This window comes from Peromyscus maniculatus, chromosome 2, assembly GCF_049852395.1.
Source record: "Peromyscus maniculatus bairdii isolate BWxNUB_F1_BW_parent chromosome 2, HU_Pman_BW_mat_3.1, whole genome shotgun sequence".
In the NCBI taxonomy this organism is placed as follows: Eukaryota; Metazoa; Chordata; class Mammalia; order Rodentia; family Cricetidae; genus Peromyscus; species Peromyscus maniculatus.
In genome coordinates, this window is record NC_134853.1 from 85,122,710 (window position 1) to 85,137,877 (window position 15,168).

Consider the following 15,168-nt stretch of genomic DNA (forward strand, 5'->3'; position numbering starts at 1 on the left):
TCTGAAGCAACATTTAGAAGCTTTGTGACCCACCCAGTGTGGGGAAGGCAAGAACAGACAATGAGAACTGGAGCCATCATAGCGCCCTTTGGATTCGTGAGTGGCCTTGAGGTAACAACTGGTCCCTAGACTGGGAACCAGGACTGTGCAGTCTGGAGATCCGTGCCTGGCAGTGCAGGGGGACTGCTGTTACTTCTAAGGTCCCATCAGAGGTGCTTCTTATCTTACCTTCCTCCTTTTTGTGCAGGTCTGTGCAAGCAGGTGATCCCACCCTCTGCACACACTGGAAGAATGACAGGGACTTCGTAACAGCACAGAACTCTATTTTGGGACGTAGCAACAAAACCTTGCTCCCGTCTGATCAACTCCCAGGTGTCTGTTTGGTACTGGGGCATTTTCTTCATGCCATCTTAGTTAATTGATCCCTGCCTGGAGGGCAGCCTGGCTCTGGCTTAGGGGGCAGTCAGGAGCACTTGGTGGGAGCCTGTACACACTGGTAGGCTGGTGCCCCATCCAGAGGTGGAGGCTGCAGCATGGACAGTATGGCGCCCTTGTCTCTGCCCTGCACCTGGTGTGGCGTTGCTCCCTTCCGTATGCAGGCTCTCTTCACCTCTCCATCCTTTACTCCCTCCACTCAGCCTAAATGCCACGCGCCCTTCCCCTCCCTCGGATGGACCCTCTAGTCTTGTTAGACCCTGTTGCTAGAGACGAGCTTGGAACCCTGCCTTTCTCTTTGGAGCACATTCTTGATAACTGTAGGTCATTAAGTCCCCATTGGCTCTCTCATCAACTGTTTCTGTATAATTCTTCCAGTGCCCAGCCCATCACAGGTAGTCATACACAGAAATGTCTGCATGAGTGAAGAAAGACCGTGTTTGCTTTCAGTCTGCCCAAGGCCTTGCTTAAACACCTGTGTGTTTACAGGAAACAACATTTAGCTGAGTTCCAGTTCTTTCTTCCCCACATCCCCTCTGCTGTCCCTACTCACCCCTCAGGCTCGGAATCCCGGGCAGTCAGTGGCTTTGAGCAACCATGTTCAGTTGGGAAAGGGGACACACATTTGAAACCCAAGTACCATATAAACAAAGTAAATCATAGCGTGAGGTCTGAGCAGCATGGTCTAACTGGGGAGATTATAATACGCTCAGTTTGGGGGGAACAGCTTGAAGCTCTTTATAACTTGCAAAGTTTTGGCTCTGCATCGGCACAGTCAGCCTGCTTTGGTGAGCACCAGGGGAAAACAAATAAGGACTCCCTGAGCCTGGGTGGGGTTGGGAGGGGAGGTAGGAAGACACCTCGTCCACTTTGCTTAGAACCAGATTTTGCCCCAAGGTTTTGGAGCTGAAGGTGCGAGTACATGAAGAAGAGGGATATAGAGTGAGGAGAACTGTGTGAGTCTGGCCAACTGCTCACAGCCATGTGACGCCGAAACATTTCTTTGGCCCCTGTGGCTGCTGGGTTAATTTCTATCAGAAGGGTATGGCTAATAGTGGTGTCTCCTCCTCAGGATCTTCAGGACAGTCCACATGGCGCAGTCCTCTATCCCTCCATGTACTAGGGGTTGTTAACGTTGGGTACCAGAAAGCTGTCCATTTTTCCTTAGTGTTCCTGTTCCACGTTTTTTGTTTTTGTTTTGTTTTATTTTTATTTTTTTATATTTTGTTTTGTCTTGTTTTTTAATGCACCCTAACCGCAGCCTCACCAGCTTCCTCCTCAGGGCCTGTTTGCAACACAGCAGCCATTGCAGTCTTTCTGAACACCCAAGGCTCTCTAGTGGCCTCTCAGGGCCCCCTGTGAGGTGACCCTCATGACTTCTCCTTGTCTCTCACTGACTCTGCTCAGTCCACCAGCATCCTTTTTGGTCATGAGCACACTAGGCATACCCCTGGCCTGTGGGCTTTGCAGTGGCCATTCAGCCTGGCCCAGGTACCTCATGGCCAGGCCTTCACCTCTTCCTTGTGTTCTCTCGGTGGTGCCTATCCTGACCACACTTAATTATGTTCACAACCCACAGCCTGGCCTTGTGCCCAGCATTCCTGACATCTCTTCCATTGCCCCTGCATAGAACTCTTCAAGAAGGATACATACTTGACCGATTATGTCTAGTGGTGCCATCTACCACTTGAGTGCAGCACTGTGAGGGTAGGATAACTTGTGGAAGGTATAATGAGCCTTTTTCAGACTGTCAGCCCCCAAATAATGACATGGAGACTTATTACTAATTATGAAAGCTTGGTCTTTAGACTAGGCTTGTTCCTAACTAGCTCTTACAACTTAAATTAACCTGTTTCTATTAATCTACATTCTGCCACATGGCTTCTTACCTCTCCTCCATTCTGTATGTCCGACTTCCTCAGTGCCTTGCTTCTTCTCCAGTTCCTCCCTCTCCCCGGAAGTCCTGCCTATTCTCTCCTGCCTCCCTATTGGCCATTCAGCTCTTTATTAAAGCAATCAGAAGGTACCTTTCACACAGTGTGATCAAATATCCTGCAATAGGAAGGCACCCTGTGAGTGAAGAGCAGGTGACTTCTTATTCCTTGCTCACTGGGGAAGGGAGACCATTATGTGATTCATTTGGAGCCAGTGCTGGCTATTGGAAAGGAAAAGGATATGTTAACGTGGTCCTCCATAAATAGTAAGGAACATAGAATTATCCCCTGGGCAGGCCCTGGGGCTCTGACAGCTGCTTCTTGCTGGGAGAGCTTCACCCTACCTACAGGGCTGAGTGTACCAGTTGACATACAAGCAGACTTTTATTTTAAATTTTTAAACTAACATACATACTAAATGTGGACACCCACACATACACACATATATTTTATGGACACCTAAGAATGTGACCTTCATGTGAATCGGTATGATGGAGCGTGCAGAGAGCCTTCCTTTGCATGTGTCCAGTTCCTGCGGATACAACAAACAGCAAAGTGTGCTGACCGCTGGAGGTTTGTTCAGAACTCGGTACAGTACTTAGGTTTCCGTGAAATCCAGAGCGAGGCGTGACCGGTCATTAAAACTCAGTTAGTGAGGACTGGGGAGCAGCTCAGCTGGCCGCACAAGTGTGTGGATGCGAGCCCCCGTGTGAGAATGGAGGAGCAGTGTGCACTTGTGATCCCAGCGTGGAGGAAGTGAAGGTCCCCCGGGGACCCTGGGACTCGCCAGTCTAGCTGAATCTGTGAGAGACCTTGTCTCAGAAAGTCTGGTAGAAAAGTAATTGAAACAACCACCTCGTGTCGACCCTTTACCTCCATCTGTGTGAGGACACGCAAGCACACATGTATGTGTGTGAGAGCCTTCACACACATTTCATCCATGTTGGATTCCCAGTGTGGTTTGTTCACCAGGCCAACCTTGCAGTCAGAATTTTCTGAGCAGTGATCCCTGTAAACAAATCCAACAGTATGTTGTTGAGTGTTTTCACTCAGCCAGGTACTGGAGACATGGCCGCATGTGGGGTATGGTCTTTGCCTGGGAGGCGTGGCACCCCAAGAAGGGGGCCCCCCACCCTGTGGAGTTGGTGGAAGAGTCTGATGGTAGTGTCTTAGCAGTGCTGGGAGAATAATGCACAGGGACAAATTAAATCTCCTTGGGGGAGGGGAGCCAGTCAGTCCTCCAGGGAGGAAGTGATTTTCAAGTTGCCATGGGGGATGGCAAAGCCAAGAGCCTAATTATACCACTGCGGAAATGCACCATGCAGGGGCCTGTCCTGGCGCCATCTTGGACATGCCCACTCTAAGATGGTGGCCCCTCTACCTTCACGGAGGTGGGGGGATCACATTTGTGGTACCACCCCAGCCTCTGGCTCCGCTCTCTTATCACAGAAAGGCATTTCATTCTTCGCGATCAGGCGGCCAGGGCCCAAGGAGCTGTTTTTCCTCCATTGTGCAAGCATGACAAATCATTAATTTTTGATTGATTTGCTTAGAATTATGGGCGCCCCAGCATTCTTCCCGCCACTGAACAGCTGTATAACAAATGAATATATCACAGTGCACAAAAGATTGGAGATCTAAGAGAAGCAATTACATTGGCCACCCTCCCCCTCCCCCACCCCTTTCCAGCCAGGGAAGGAGGAAATTTTTTACCAGAAATTCCTCAAGTGGCTTTACAAAAAAAAAAAAAAAAGAAAAAGAAAGAGAGAAAAAAGAAAGAAAGAAAAAAACAACCTTTTCATAATTGAATTAAATCTTTATCTCTTTGTCTTTTACAGCTGATTTCCAAACACACACCAGTTTTCCATATGCTTGGTTGGGTTCTGTCCATTCAGGAAGAATCTTTAAGAATGAAATCTCAACTTTTGAATTAAAACCAAAATGGAAAAAAAAAAAAAAAAGGAAGGAAGAGAGAGGAGAAGGCTCATATTCTACCCTTTTTTGGTTTTTTTTTTTTGGTTTTTTTTTTTTTTGGTTGCTGCTATGCCTTTAAGATTTTGGAACTGTACCCGTGCACTAAATGTGACCTCCATAACTTTTAAATTAAGAATTTATGCTGGCTTGAAATTTATGAAATATTTCAGCATGAAAGAAAGCCTTTTTCCCTCAGGAAAATTGAGCAATAAATCACAGCGCTGTGGATTTACTGCCCTAGAGCCAGCAAGAGATAGGATTTTTTTTTTTTTTGCTTCATTCTGAAAAAAAAAAAAAAATGTAATCATATAAGACAGCTTAGCTGCTGTCCTCCCACTCTCTAGAATTTTTAATTTCAGCTGTTTCTGCTTGGATTTATTTCCAATATTCCTGCTCGGCTTTTCAATTTCCTCAGTTATTAAATTTTAATTCAGTGCATTAGCATTTAAATTAAAAAAGGGTTTATTTTATCGAAATCGTTGGCCAGCCCCCATCCCCGTAGCACACGAATTGCCTGTTTCTGCCATTTGCACAAAATGTGAAATGCAGCTAATGTCTTACAACTTACATTTGCACAAATTTAGAAATAAAAATTCTGGGTTTGGAATAATATTTTCTTTCCAAGAAAACCCTTAATAAGAGAATGGAAAAGAACAACTTAACGTGCATTTGGGAGGGAGGGAGGGAACCAAAAATAGCCTTGCCCAGGTGCTGGAGAGAATCTGGGGTATAAGGAATGGATGGAGCTGGGAAAGAGGGTGGGGTACCATCTCTACTCCCAGCCAGCAAGAATGAGAAGGAGAGTTCCCCACTGACCCATCCATATCTCATTGGTCATAGAGTTGGGGTCCCTCAACATAGAGTGGCAGAGGTGGCGGGGGTGGAGGGTGGGGGAGGGGTCTGAGTTCATCCCACTGTGCCCACCCCCACTTTGACCTGTGGAGAGCTTTAGGTCTAGAGGAATTTTGCCTGAAGTTCAAAGTAAGACCCAGACAGAACCAGGGTGAGGAGCTACATCCTTTCGGAGCATGTTCACGTGACCACAGCAGTCACATTATCTGAGCTGTTACAACTTGGGCTCTCCCTGGACTTGATGCTAAACAGTATTTGGGGTCACCTGGACCATTGGAAATAGCCTTGGGGTTATGGTGGTCTGGTAGAACCTACTGACATGCCGTCTTGAGCAAGGGATTCTGGGAAAGTTCAGCCTGGCTCTGCAGCTTGTTCAGACCATTCTGCTTTCCCAAGCCTTGATTTCCTAGACCCCGTGAATGTTGGTTTCTGTAACTACTTCTGGGGCTGCTAATGGTTATTATTGCCACGTTAAATATTTTAACATATGTGGCCTTATTTATCTCATACCAGTCACAGAAGCTGTGCTTACCATGTGCTATTGTGATAGTGACATGTTATCTTGGAGTCCCCCCACCGTATCCATTGCCCAATCACCCTCCATCCTGTCCCAGAATTCCCACATGGGAATGGACATTTCCCAGTGTAGATAGTCCTGCCTTTAGCAGGTCTGGTACACGGCACTCCTCCCCCCCCCCCCATTCTCTGCAAAAGGACCCATTTCAACAAGAGTTTGAATAATTGGGAACATTTTGTCTTTGTCACCCATTTTTATAAAACAAGTAGGAGTGACCTCCAGCTATATGAAGCCAAGAGTCAATGACAGAGAAGCAGGTGAAGACTGCCAAGTGTGCCCCCAACAGAGCATCCGTCACCCTTTGCTGCACATTCACTGTGTGGGACCTAGCCAACCTGGCAGAAAATTGTGATGGGAAGGCCTGGAGAGATGGCTCAGCATTTAAGAGCACTGGCTGCTCTTGTAGAGGACCAGAGTTTGGTTCCCAGCACCCATATAGTGCAGCTCACAACTATCTATAACTCCAGCTCCAGGGGACCTTACACCTTCTGACCTTCATGGGTATCTGTATGGATGTGTGCACATAAACCCATGTAGACACATGCACACACACACACACACACACACACACACACACACACACACACATAAACAAATAATAAATCTTTTACAAATTGTGAGGGAAAAGACAACATTAAAAGTGTATATGAAATGTTACAAATCCACACCCTGAGTTCAGTCTGAAAGGTAACAGATTATTTCTGAAAACTCTGAGGATCAAACATCTCCTGCTTTGTAGGACCTGCCTGAACACAAAAGCAGCCTTGCATCAAGCTGAGGAATGCAGGATAATATATGGAAGCGGCCATAGCTGATCCCATTCCTTTGCTTCCGTGAAATGACGGGCCTTTCCCACCTGTTTCTTCTGACGTCACAGTGTCATTCTTACCAGACCACACATGCGCGTGGCACCTTTTCTGTCTCCACCTTTCCCATTGTCCGCGTGTGGCAATTGGGAGCTCCATGGGGTCACTTCGCTCTTCTCAAACATTGGCAGAGGACAAAGGATTCTAGGGCTGAGAGAGGTAGCTTTTTGGTCTGTACTCAGAGCTGTGAGACTTTGTATAAAGAAAGTCCTTGAGCCTCTGAGTGGGGACCCACAGTGAGCATTACAGGGGGGTAGGCATCCATGCCCCACACTGGCACTCACTGAGAAGTAGACAAGGGGGGCCTGTCACAGGGACCAAGCAGGTGTTGGCTCCGAGACGAGGAAGGAATGAGGACTGAAGAAGCAGAAATGTCACCACTGCTTGCCTGTTACTCTGTAGGACTGAATGTCACTCCCGAATAACCTGGTGTTTGGGTTTGGCTTGTTTTTAAGAGAAACTGAAAACATGGCCTTTGGGGATGAAACTTTTTTTTTTTTTTTTTTTTTTTAATATCGATGGTCTGTTCGAGTCAAACCCAGCCTCATAGTTTCACCAGTTTTTTAACTGTAAGCACACATCAAAAGACAGCTGTAGTTTTTACTTTGGATCCTCAGCCCTTCGTCCACAGCTCTAAAAGGTAGAAAGCTTGGAAACAAAAAGACCGTGACCTTTAGGCAGTAGAACTTAACCGGGGGTGGGGGGGTTTTATCATGTGGTTGTCACCCAGGAATCTATGCGATGTGGCTGTGTGTGTTTTTATCATGGAAATAGCAGGTTAAGTTACCTTGCTAAGTTACCAAGGTGCCACAGACCCTGCCAGGAGTGTGGGGAAATGTGGGGGCATGCAGTGGGTCTCTCTCAGCTTGGTCAGATTCTGGATAGTGGGCACATACTCTTGAGCTCTGGACGTGTTCTAGAATTACTGTGGCTGCAGGTAATTTCAGATAGCCAAGAAGGGCATTGCCCACAGCCAGTGATGGAGGAGGATCTTGGCACTGTTCACCTTCCTGTAGCCTCCTTTGGTCTCTGTGCCAGAGCCTTCCTGATCCCTGGACTAAGAGTCATGACCCCAGGCCATTGTCAGTCAGCCCTCATAAGACTGGAAACAGCTCCCAGGACCATGGTCTCTCCATCCGAACCAGGATTTTCTGATTTGTGGAAATTTCATTTGGTCAGTTTTATCTCCCCACCCCCCTCGCCCCCAAATAAAAAGATTAAGAGCTGGCCCTCTCTTGCATTCCTCCGCTCATAGGGTGGGGGGGACAGAATATTTTAACATAATGGGATTTTTCCCCTCCGGTTGGTAGGAATAAATCTGCAGCTACTGTTTTATTGGAAATCCCAGCAGAAAATAAAAGCAGAGCAATTCAATCTCAGATTTAACTAGTTACTTACTTCTCACTGGGTCCCCAGGGTGTGCGGTTACTGGCTTTGTGTTGGCAGTAGGGGCCTGTGTTGGCAGTGGGTCCTCTCCTGGATTTAAAGGGCCAAGCAGATGGGGGTGGGCAGGTGGCCAGACTCGCTCCTGCCAACTGAGGACTCGAGTCCTTCGTCCCTGGAGGGATGGAGCAGGAGTTTGTGGACCGACTATCCACCTGAAGGCGAGTGTTCTGTGAGCACCGCGCAGGGTAGTAGTGGTGGCTAGAATCTATGTCTTCTGCTTTGGCTGATGGAGGTGTTCTGGGTTTCTTTTGCAGGCTGACGGAGCCAGTGCAGCCAGAAGGAAAAGCACGGTTAGCAGGTACATCCCTCACCATGCCACGCCCCTTCCTGTCCCTGGTCTTGGCCACTGGGAGGATGAGAAGCATCTGTACACCCTCAAGGATATGAGCGGGTGGGCAGTATTTCCCATGTGCCCTCTGCGGGCATCTGTGACATGACTCACTGGAGAACTTAGTGAGTGGCTGCGAAAGTTGGCGTGAGCCCAAGCGGGGAGCTCAGCAGATAAGTGACAACTTTAGGGTACCAGCCCAGCTTAGTATGGCATTCCTGGGCCCACGTGCTTGGGACTGGGTTTTCGTTCTGAACCCATCACTCCAAAGCAAGGCTGTGGGCCGTCCATGGGCTGGCCGAGGGGTCCATCCTCACCCTTGAAGTTGGCAGGAGATGGGAGGAGATGGCCAGAGGAGAGCTGGGTTAGTATTGCCGGACAAGGGAGGAAGACAAAGAGACATGGCCATGAGACCTGGCGTTGCCCAGTTGGCATTTGGCAAGTTTAGCCTGAGTGCTGCTGCTGTGCCTTGGGGAAAGCCTGAGTGACCATGTGACCTTTGCTTGAGGCCTGAGAAGAGAGATGTCTCCCTAGCACAGATAGTCAGGGGTCACCTGCGAGACTGGAAGGTCATATTGGAGTGCCTCATGGATTCCCCAAACACCGGTTCTTTCAAGTTGATGAATTTTTGTGGGAGGTCTGAAGAAGGCTCTTTCTGTGGCCACATTTACTGGGAGAACTGTGGAATAAACAAAGGTTTTTTTGTTGTTGTTTTTGTTTTCTTTTCTTTCTTTCTTTCTTTCTTTCTTTTTTTTTTTTTGCTGTGGGACATTTTAGACTAAAATGTGGTTATTGACTTGTTCGAGTGGGGAAGGAAAGGGGGGGGACGGGATGATAATAATCATGTTTCTTAAACCTAATGAACTATGGAACCCTTTATGGAGATTGACCTCCCTCACTTACGTGTTCCTTGGAACACCCTTTGGGAATCCTTGGGAAGTGTGTCCGTTGAGCTGAAGGGCAACGTGTTCAGCTTTGTTTCAGCGGGTGGGGGGGTGGTCGTCATGACACCCGGAGGGAGGTCCCTTCAGCACATGTGACCTCGTAGGGTCAGGTCCATATTTTATGCAGTGCAGGAGACGGTTAAGTGGGGGTGATACAGGAGGAGTGTGTGTAGGCTGGAATGGAGGAGAGTGTTTTTTTTGTTTTTTAATTTACGTTCCTGTGATAAAATATTTTTTGACAGAAACAGCTTAGAGGAGAGTAGGTTTACTTTAGCTCACAAACCGGGATGCAGTTGATTATGGGGAAGCCAGTGGCGCAGTGTCCTGACACAGCTAGTCCGTCATGGCTAGTCAAGAGTGTGTGTGTGTGTGTGTGTGTGTGTGTGTGTGTGTGTGTGTGTGTGTGAAAGTGTGCATGCGTGCTCACTTACTTGCTTATTGGTGCTCAGCTTGATTTCTCACTTTTGTACGCTCTGGGACCTCTTGCTCAGGGAATGGTGCCACCCACAGTGGGATGGTTATTACCACACAGTTAAGACAGTCCCCCACAGATCTATTTATCTCCATAGGCTAATCCAATGTAGACACTTCCTCATTGGAGAGACTCTCTTCTCAGGTGATTCTGGGTGGTGTCAAGTGGACAACTGAAGCGCTCAGATTGGTGGGTCAGGCCAGGCCTGTGAACACGGTTGGTGATATTGGTGGTAAAGCTTATAGCGCTCTGGGTACAGCTTTTCCTGGAGCCTGATGGTGGACTTTGTGTGTGGGGGTCTGTGGCCTCCAAGGGAGTGGCTCCCATAAGTTCAGGACTGGAAGGGGCCTGGGAATGTGTATAGTCTACCCTCTCGATGTACATGTGGGGACACTGAGGCTCCGGCAAGGAACTCTCCTGCTCAGGGTCATCAGAAAAGTGAGTGACCGTGCCAGACCTGGAACTTGTCAGAGATGGTGCCTTCCCCTCTCCTGCACTCAAGTGGGGACATAGCCCACTGCTCCCCCCCTCTTCCTCGTCGGCCTTGCACCTGCTGGAGTGCGCCTTGGGCTGTGTACTGGGTGCTTGGATGGGTCAAGTCGTAACTGATCCAGCCGGCTTGTGTGGCTTCTGTGTGCCAGGCACTGTTCGAAGTGTTGCCAGGCAGAGAAATGAAGCTCCATCCACACTGTGACTCCGGTAGGGATGAGGTACTGGTGTTTATCATCTATACACTGGCCTGTCCTACTCCAGAGCGTGTATCTGGGTCATTGTAGCCAGAGCACATAGATGGGTTTCCCCATAGCGCTAGTATGTAGTTGTGGCTGTGCATTGACTACAGTCTCGTGACCGTGGTCAATGGCAGAGTCCAGAGACTGATTATTGACTCCTACCCAGGGAAGGACAGAAGGAGGGTTATGTGTGATACCTTTTCCTGAGCAGCCAGGGCTCTCCACCACTTAGATTTAGGGACTGAACCCCCTGTGAGGGACACATTTGTATTATTCTGAGTGTCCGCTGAGGCAGCGGAGGGATTGATGTGCCTAAGGATGCTCAGCTGGAAAGATGCAGGGGGGCCAGGCTGCCTGCCAGTCTGACGTCTCTGATGTCTTTGCCCACTCTGCTCTCCTGCTTCTCCAGGTAAAGGGGCTCAGTTAGGAGTTCAGTAGTGAGCTAGGGGTCCGGGAGGAGGGGGTTGCTGTCTGGTGGTGTAGACTGACTACTTGGAAGATTGAGAGACAGATAGTTTATGAGTTCAAAGTCTACCTGGGTTGCAGAATGAGTCCAAGATTAGCCTGAATAACTTAGGGAGACCCTATTTCAAAATAAAAAAAAGGAAGACAATAGAAAAGGAAAGGTAAGGGTTCCTGGGTAAGTTTGTGTGATTCCTTGACTGGAACTCACAATAACCTCTAGAGCAGTGGTTCTCAACCTTCCTACTGCTGTGGCCTGTAAATACAGTTCCTCACACTGTGGTGACCCCCCCAACCATAAAATTATTTTCATTGCTACTTCGTAACTGTAATTTCGCTACTGTTATGAATTATAATGTGAATATCCGTGTTTTCTGATGTCTTAGGTGACCCCTGTGAAAGGGTCATTTGACTCCCAAGGGGTCACGACCACACAGTGTGGCTGGTGAGTGGCTCAGTGGCCCCAGGAGTGACTGACGTGTTAAAGCGTCAGGGGAACTTAGGCCTCTAGAGAGTGTGACCCTGGCCAGGCCGGGTGTGGTGGACACTGGCACATCAGAGCTTACTCAGCCAGTTTCAGATGGAAAAATAAAGGTTTCAAGCCCCCCCGACACCCCTCCCCCACACCAAAGTCAAGACTGAGACTAGAAAGCCGTGGGCAGAAATGACCTTGAAGGGTGGACAGCGCCCCCTGGAGGCCTGTGCTCCCTGCCTGTTAGGGCGTCCTCTCACCGCACCAAGTGCCCTTTTAGCCCTGTGCCCTCTCTTTGGCCTAGAACACACAATTTTGTTATTTTTTCCCCCCGAGGGCCTCTGGCTAACCCCCAAAACTAACAGCATGGCCTGCTAAGGAATTAGAGTTAAATTGAGGGGGACAGGGGAGAGGCGGGGTTCCTGGTATTAAGGAGCAGACAAATGTAGTTCACAGTACTTCCTTCCCTGTAACCCAGGCCAGGCTGCTCTTACAAGCCCAGTGATCCAGGGCTTGGGTGATGCTGATCGAATGTGCAGGTTGCTACCCACGTACCAGCGCAGCAGCCAAATGCTGCTTGTCCCAAGGGGCCGGGGACGGTACCTGGAACGTTCTAGAGAAAATGCAGGCTTTATGATGAAGCAGGTACAGATAGCTCTAGGCTTGCTGTCTTGGAGAACTGTGCCCATTTGGCCTGTGGAAAGAGCCTAATGACCTAGCAAAACCCTCCAGACAGCCAGAGATAGGAGAGGGTCAGCCACTCATGCCTCCTTGCATATGGCAGGTGTGCATAGAATCCTAAGATGGGAAAGCAAGGTCTCGTTCATTCACTCCTTCATTCCATAAGATACTACTTAATGCCTAAATTCTGATGATACTGCACTGGGCACAACAGACTGCAGGCCCTGCCCTCGAGGAGTCGGGGTTCTGGTGGGGCAAATATGTGAAGTGCCTGCTTGTGGGATCTAATGAGTGCCTCGGCAGAAGGAGCGGGGAGGGTGGCAGGGAGACTGTGAGAGGCTGTTGGCTCGTCAGCTTGGGTGCTTAGTCACTAAAGGCACCACTGGGGAGGGGACTCTGAAACAAGGACATGAAAGAGGCCAAACCTAGCGGTTCTCTGAGGGAAGTGTGTTCCAGAGAGAACTACAGGTGCCAGGCCCTGGGGCTGGGGCATGCCCTTTGCACTGGAGTAGCATCCAAGAGGGCACTGTGACTTTGGCACTTACTGTGCTCGCCGTCAGGAGGCACTAGGGATTTTGAACAGAGATGACGCTGTATTTGATTTGAAAAGGGTCATCGTGCCTTTAAGAGGACAGGAGTGGGAGGCAAGATGTTAGAGGAGATACTGCTGAGGGTTCAGACCCACAGGGCTGTAGAAGGTAGGCATAGAGGTAAGCACGTGATGGCCTGTTGTGTTTTGAGCACATGATGGACTGTTGCGTTTTGAGCTGGAGGACACTGACTGGGAGAAGCCTATATCTGAAATGCACAGCCTCCTGCTTGGTCCTGGGACAGCCCCAGACTGGGCACTCATATCCACATGGCACCCCTCTTCCCAACCTTGGCATTCCCTGTTTGGTTGGTTGGTTGGTTGGTTGGTTGTATATCTCTGCCTTCCCTCTAGCCATGCTGAGAACCAGGCAGCTCACACAAAGTCTGCCTGGGTTCGGATCCTGGTGTTGCCACTTCCTGGTTGTTACCCGACCTGCGTTTTGGCACATTTTGGTTTCCTCATCTGGACGGTGAAGGTTGTGTCAGTTCCACACCTCAGTGTGCTGGTAAGGTGGCTGCCCTCTGCAAGACGCCCAGCCATAGCAGGTGGTCAGACAACATCCACTTTCCTTGTCACCGTGCTGGCAGGGTGTAGAGGAGAGGGTGAGGATGGAGCTTGGTTGTTGAGGGACCTTGGGATCTGGTCACCATGCCTTGACAACGCACATGCCTTCTTTGCTCCTCGGAACACCTTCTAAAGCGGTGCCTGATGTCCTCCTTCAGATCCAGTTGAAGATGCCCAAGGTCACTCGTACAGTTGAATAGCTTTGTGCTTAACTGAGTCTTACCCTTAATGCCAAGGCCTTTTACCAGTAGACTGTGTAATCATGACCTCATGTGTGAGCCTGCATTCTTTAGAGAGTAATTTTTGATTAGCATTCTGGTTTTCAGCAGCAAAATAAAGGTTGTCCCAGACAAACCGGTTTCATTAGCACTGACTTTTGTTTTGTTGTTGTTGTTTTGATTTGGTTTTTCAAGACAGGGTTTCTCTGTGTAGCTTGTGCCTTTCCTGGAACTCACTCTGTAGTCCAGGCTGGCCTCGAACTCACAGAGATCCACCTGGCTCTGCCTCCTGAGTGCTGGGATTAAAGGCGTGCGCCACCACCGCCCAGCAGCACTGACTTTTCATAGTAACTGTCACCTAGCTCTAGTGAATGATACAGTGTAGATGGAAGAGACTCTTTGAGAATTGGCTTGCTTCAATCAGGAAGCTTCTTCCTCTGGCTCCAGGCTTATGCTCCCAAGTGACAGAGCTTGGATTTGATGTCCAGAAATGGCCCTTCTCCCTCTGCCAGACTCTAGGCAAAGTGTGAGTCCTGGACCCTCTTACCCTGACGGTTGACTGTAAGGTCTGTGCCCTTGCTCCAAGGAACTGGTTGCTTTTTTAGTAGGCAGAGTTCAGTTTTTGCTTAATCAGTTACTACTAAACCTAGACTGTAAGTAGAGAAGATTCTGGAATGTTCACATGCAACTCTTGCTGCCCGACAGAGACAGCCAGAGAAATGCACAGCCTCGCTCACATGTATTGGGATCCACAGGTCGTCGTCACCAAAGAGCATTTGAGTTTGGGGTGACCTTACACAGAGAACTGAGCAGGGTCTCCTGGGACTTTTGCTTGGCTCTCTCTGCTCTGCTTCCTGCTGTGTGTGTTCTATGAGCAGAGGGGGTTCTTCCTGAGAAGCTGCCTCTGCTGATGGGGGAGGAAGCACCCTCACTCAGCTGAAACTCGCTCACACACCATTCAAAGCATGCTGGTAAAGAAGGTCCCCCTACTCCATAGCTGCCTCCTGGTTCCCTTGGGTCTGTTTCTCACAGTCTCTGCCTCATCTTTGCTGCTGGCTGGACAGCAGCCACGCCCACCACTCCTTTTGTTTTCGTTGGGGCTGAAAATTCCCTGGTTCCCTTCATGTAGAAAGCATTCTTGACCGATGGGCTGAAAGGCTGGCCATCCTTCCCATAGTCCGAGCAAACATCACATTTTGTCTCCTTTGTAGGAACTAGAGAAAATAGCTACTTGTTGGGTCCCGGATATGGACAGATGTCTGTGTGGGATGAGGGAGGTCCAGGACTCCCACCCCCCCCAAGGATACTGAGTCCTGTGATGCTCAGGGCCCATCTGAAAATGGGTTATATTTGCCTGTCATCTCTGCACGTCCTTCCATATGCTTTGGATTTCCTCTGGGTTATTCATAACTGGCACAGTGTAACTGTCCTGTGATGGGTTGCTAGACCGCATAGCTTAGGGAGTTATGACAAGGATACAACTCTGTCCTCGCCCAACACACACACACACACACACACACACACACACACACACACACACACACACCCAGACAATCTAGCACTTGGAATGTGGACATGGAGCCTAAGGAGACAGAGAGCCAGCTGTATGTGGTAGCATAC

The 15,168-nt window shown here is 49.1% G+C and overlaps 1 protein-coding gene across 6 annotated transcripts in view; it reads left to right on the plus strand.

Annotated features, from left to right (window-relative positions):
* Znf618 (zinc finger protein 618) overlaps nucleotides 1–15,168 on the plus strand; it is a 171,958-nt gene that overhangs the window by 84,801 nt on the left and 71,989 nt on the right. For all 6 annotated transcript variants that reach the window (XM_076564338.1, XM_076564342.1, XM_076564339.1 and 3 more), the window contains exon 2: nucleotides 8,339–8,382. In XM_076564338.1, the coding sequence (XP_076420453.1) occupies nucleotides 8,339–8,382 (44 nt within the window). The remainder of the gene's footprint in view (nucleotides 1–8,338; nucleotides 8,383–15,168) is intronic.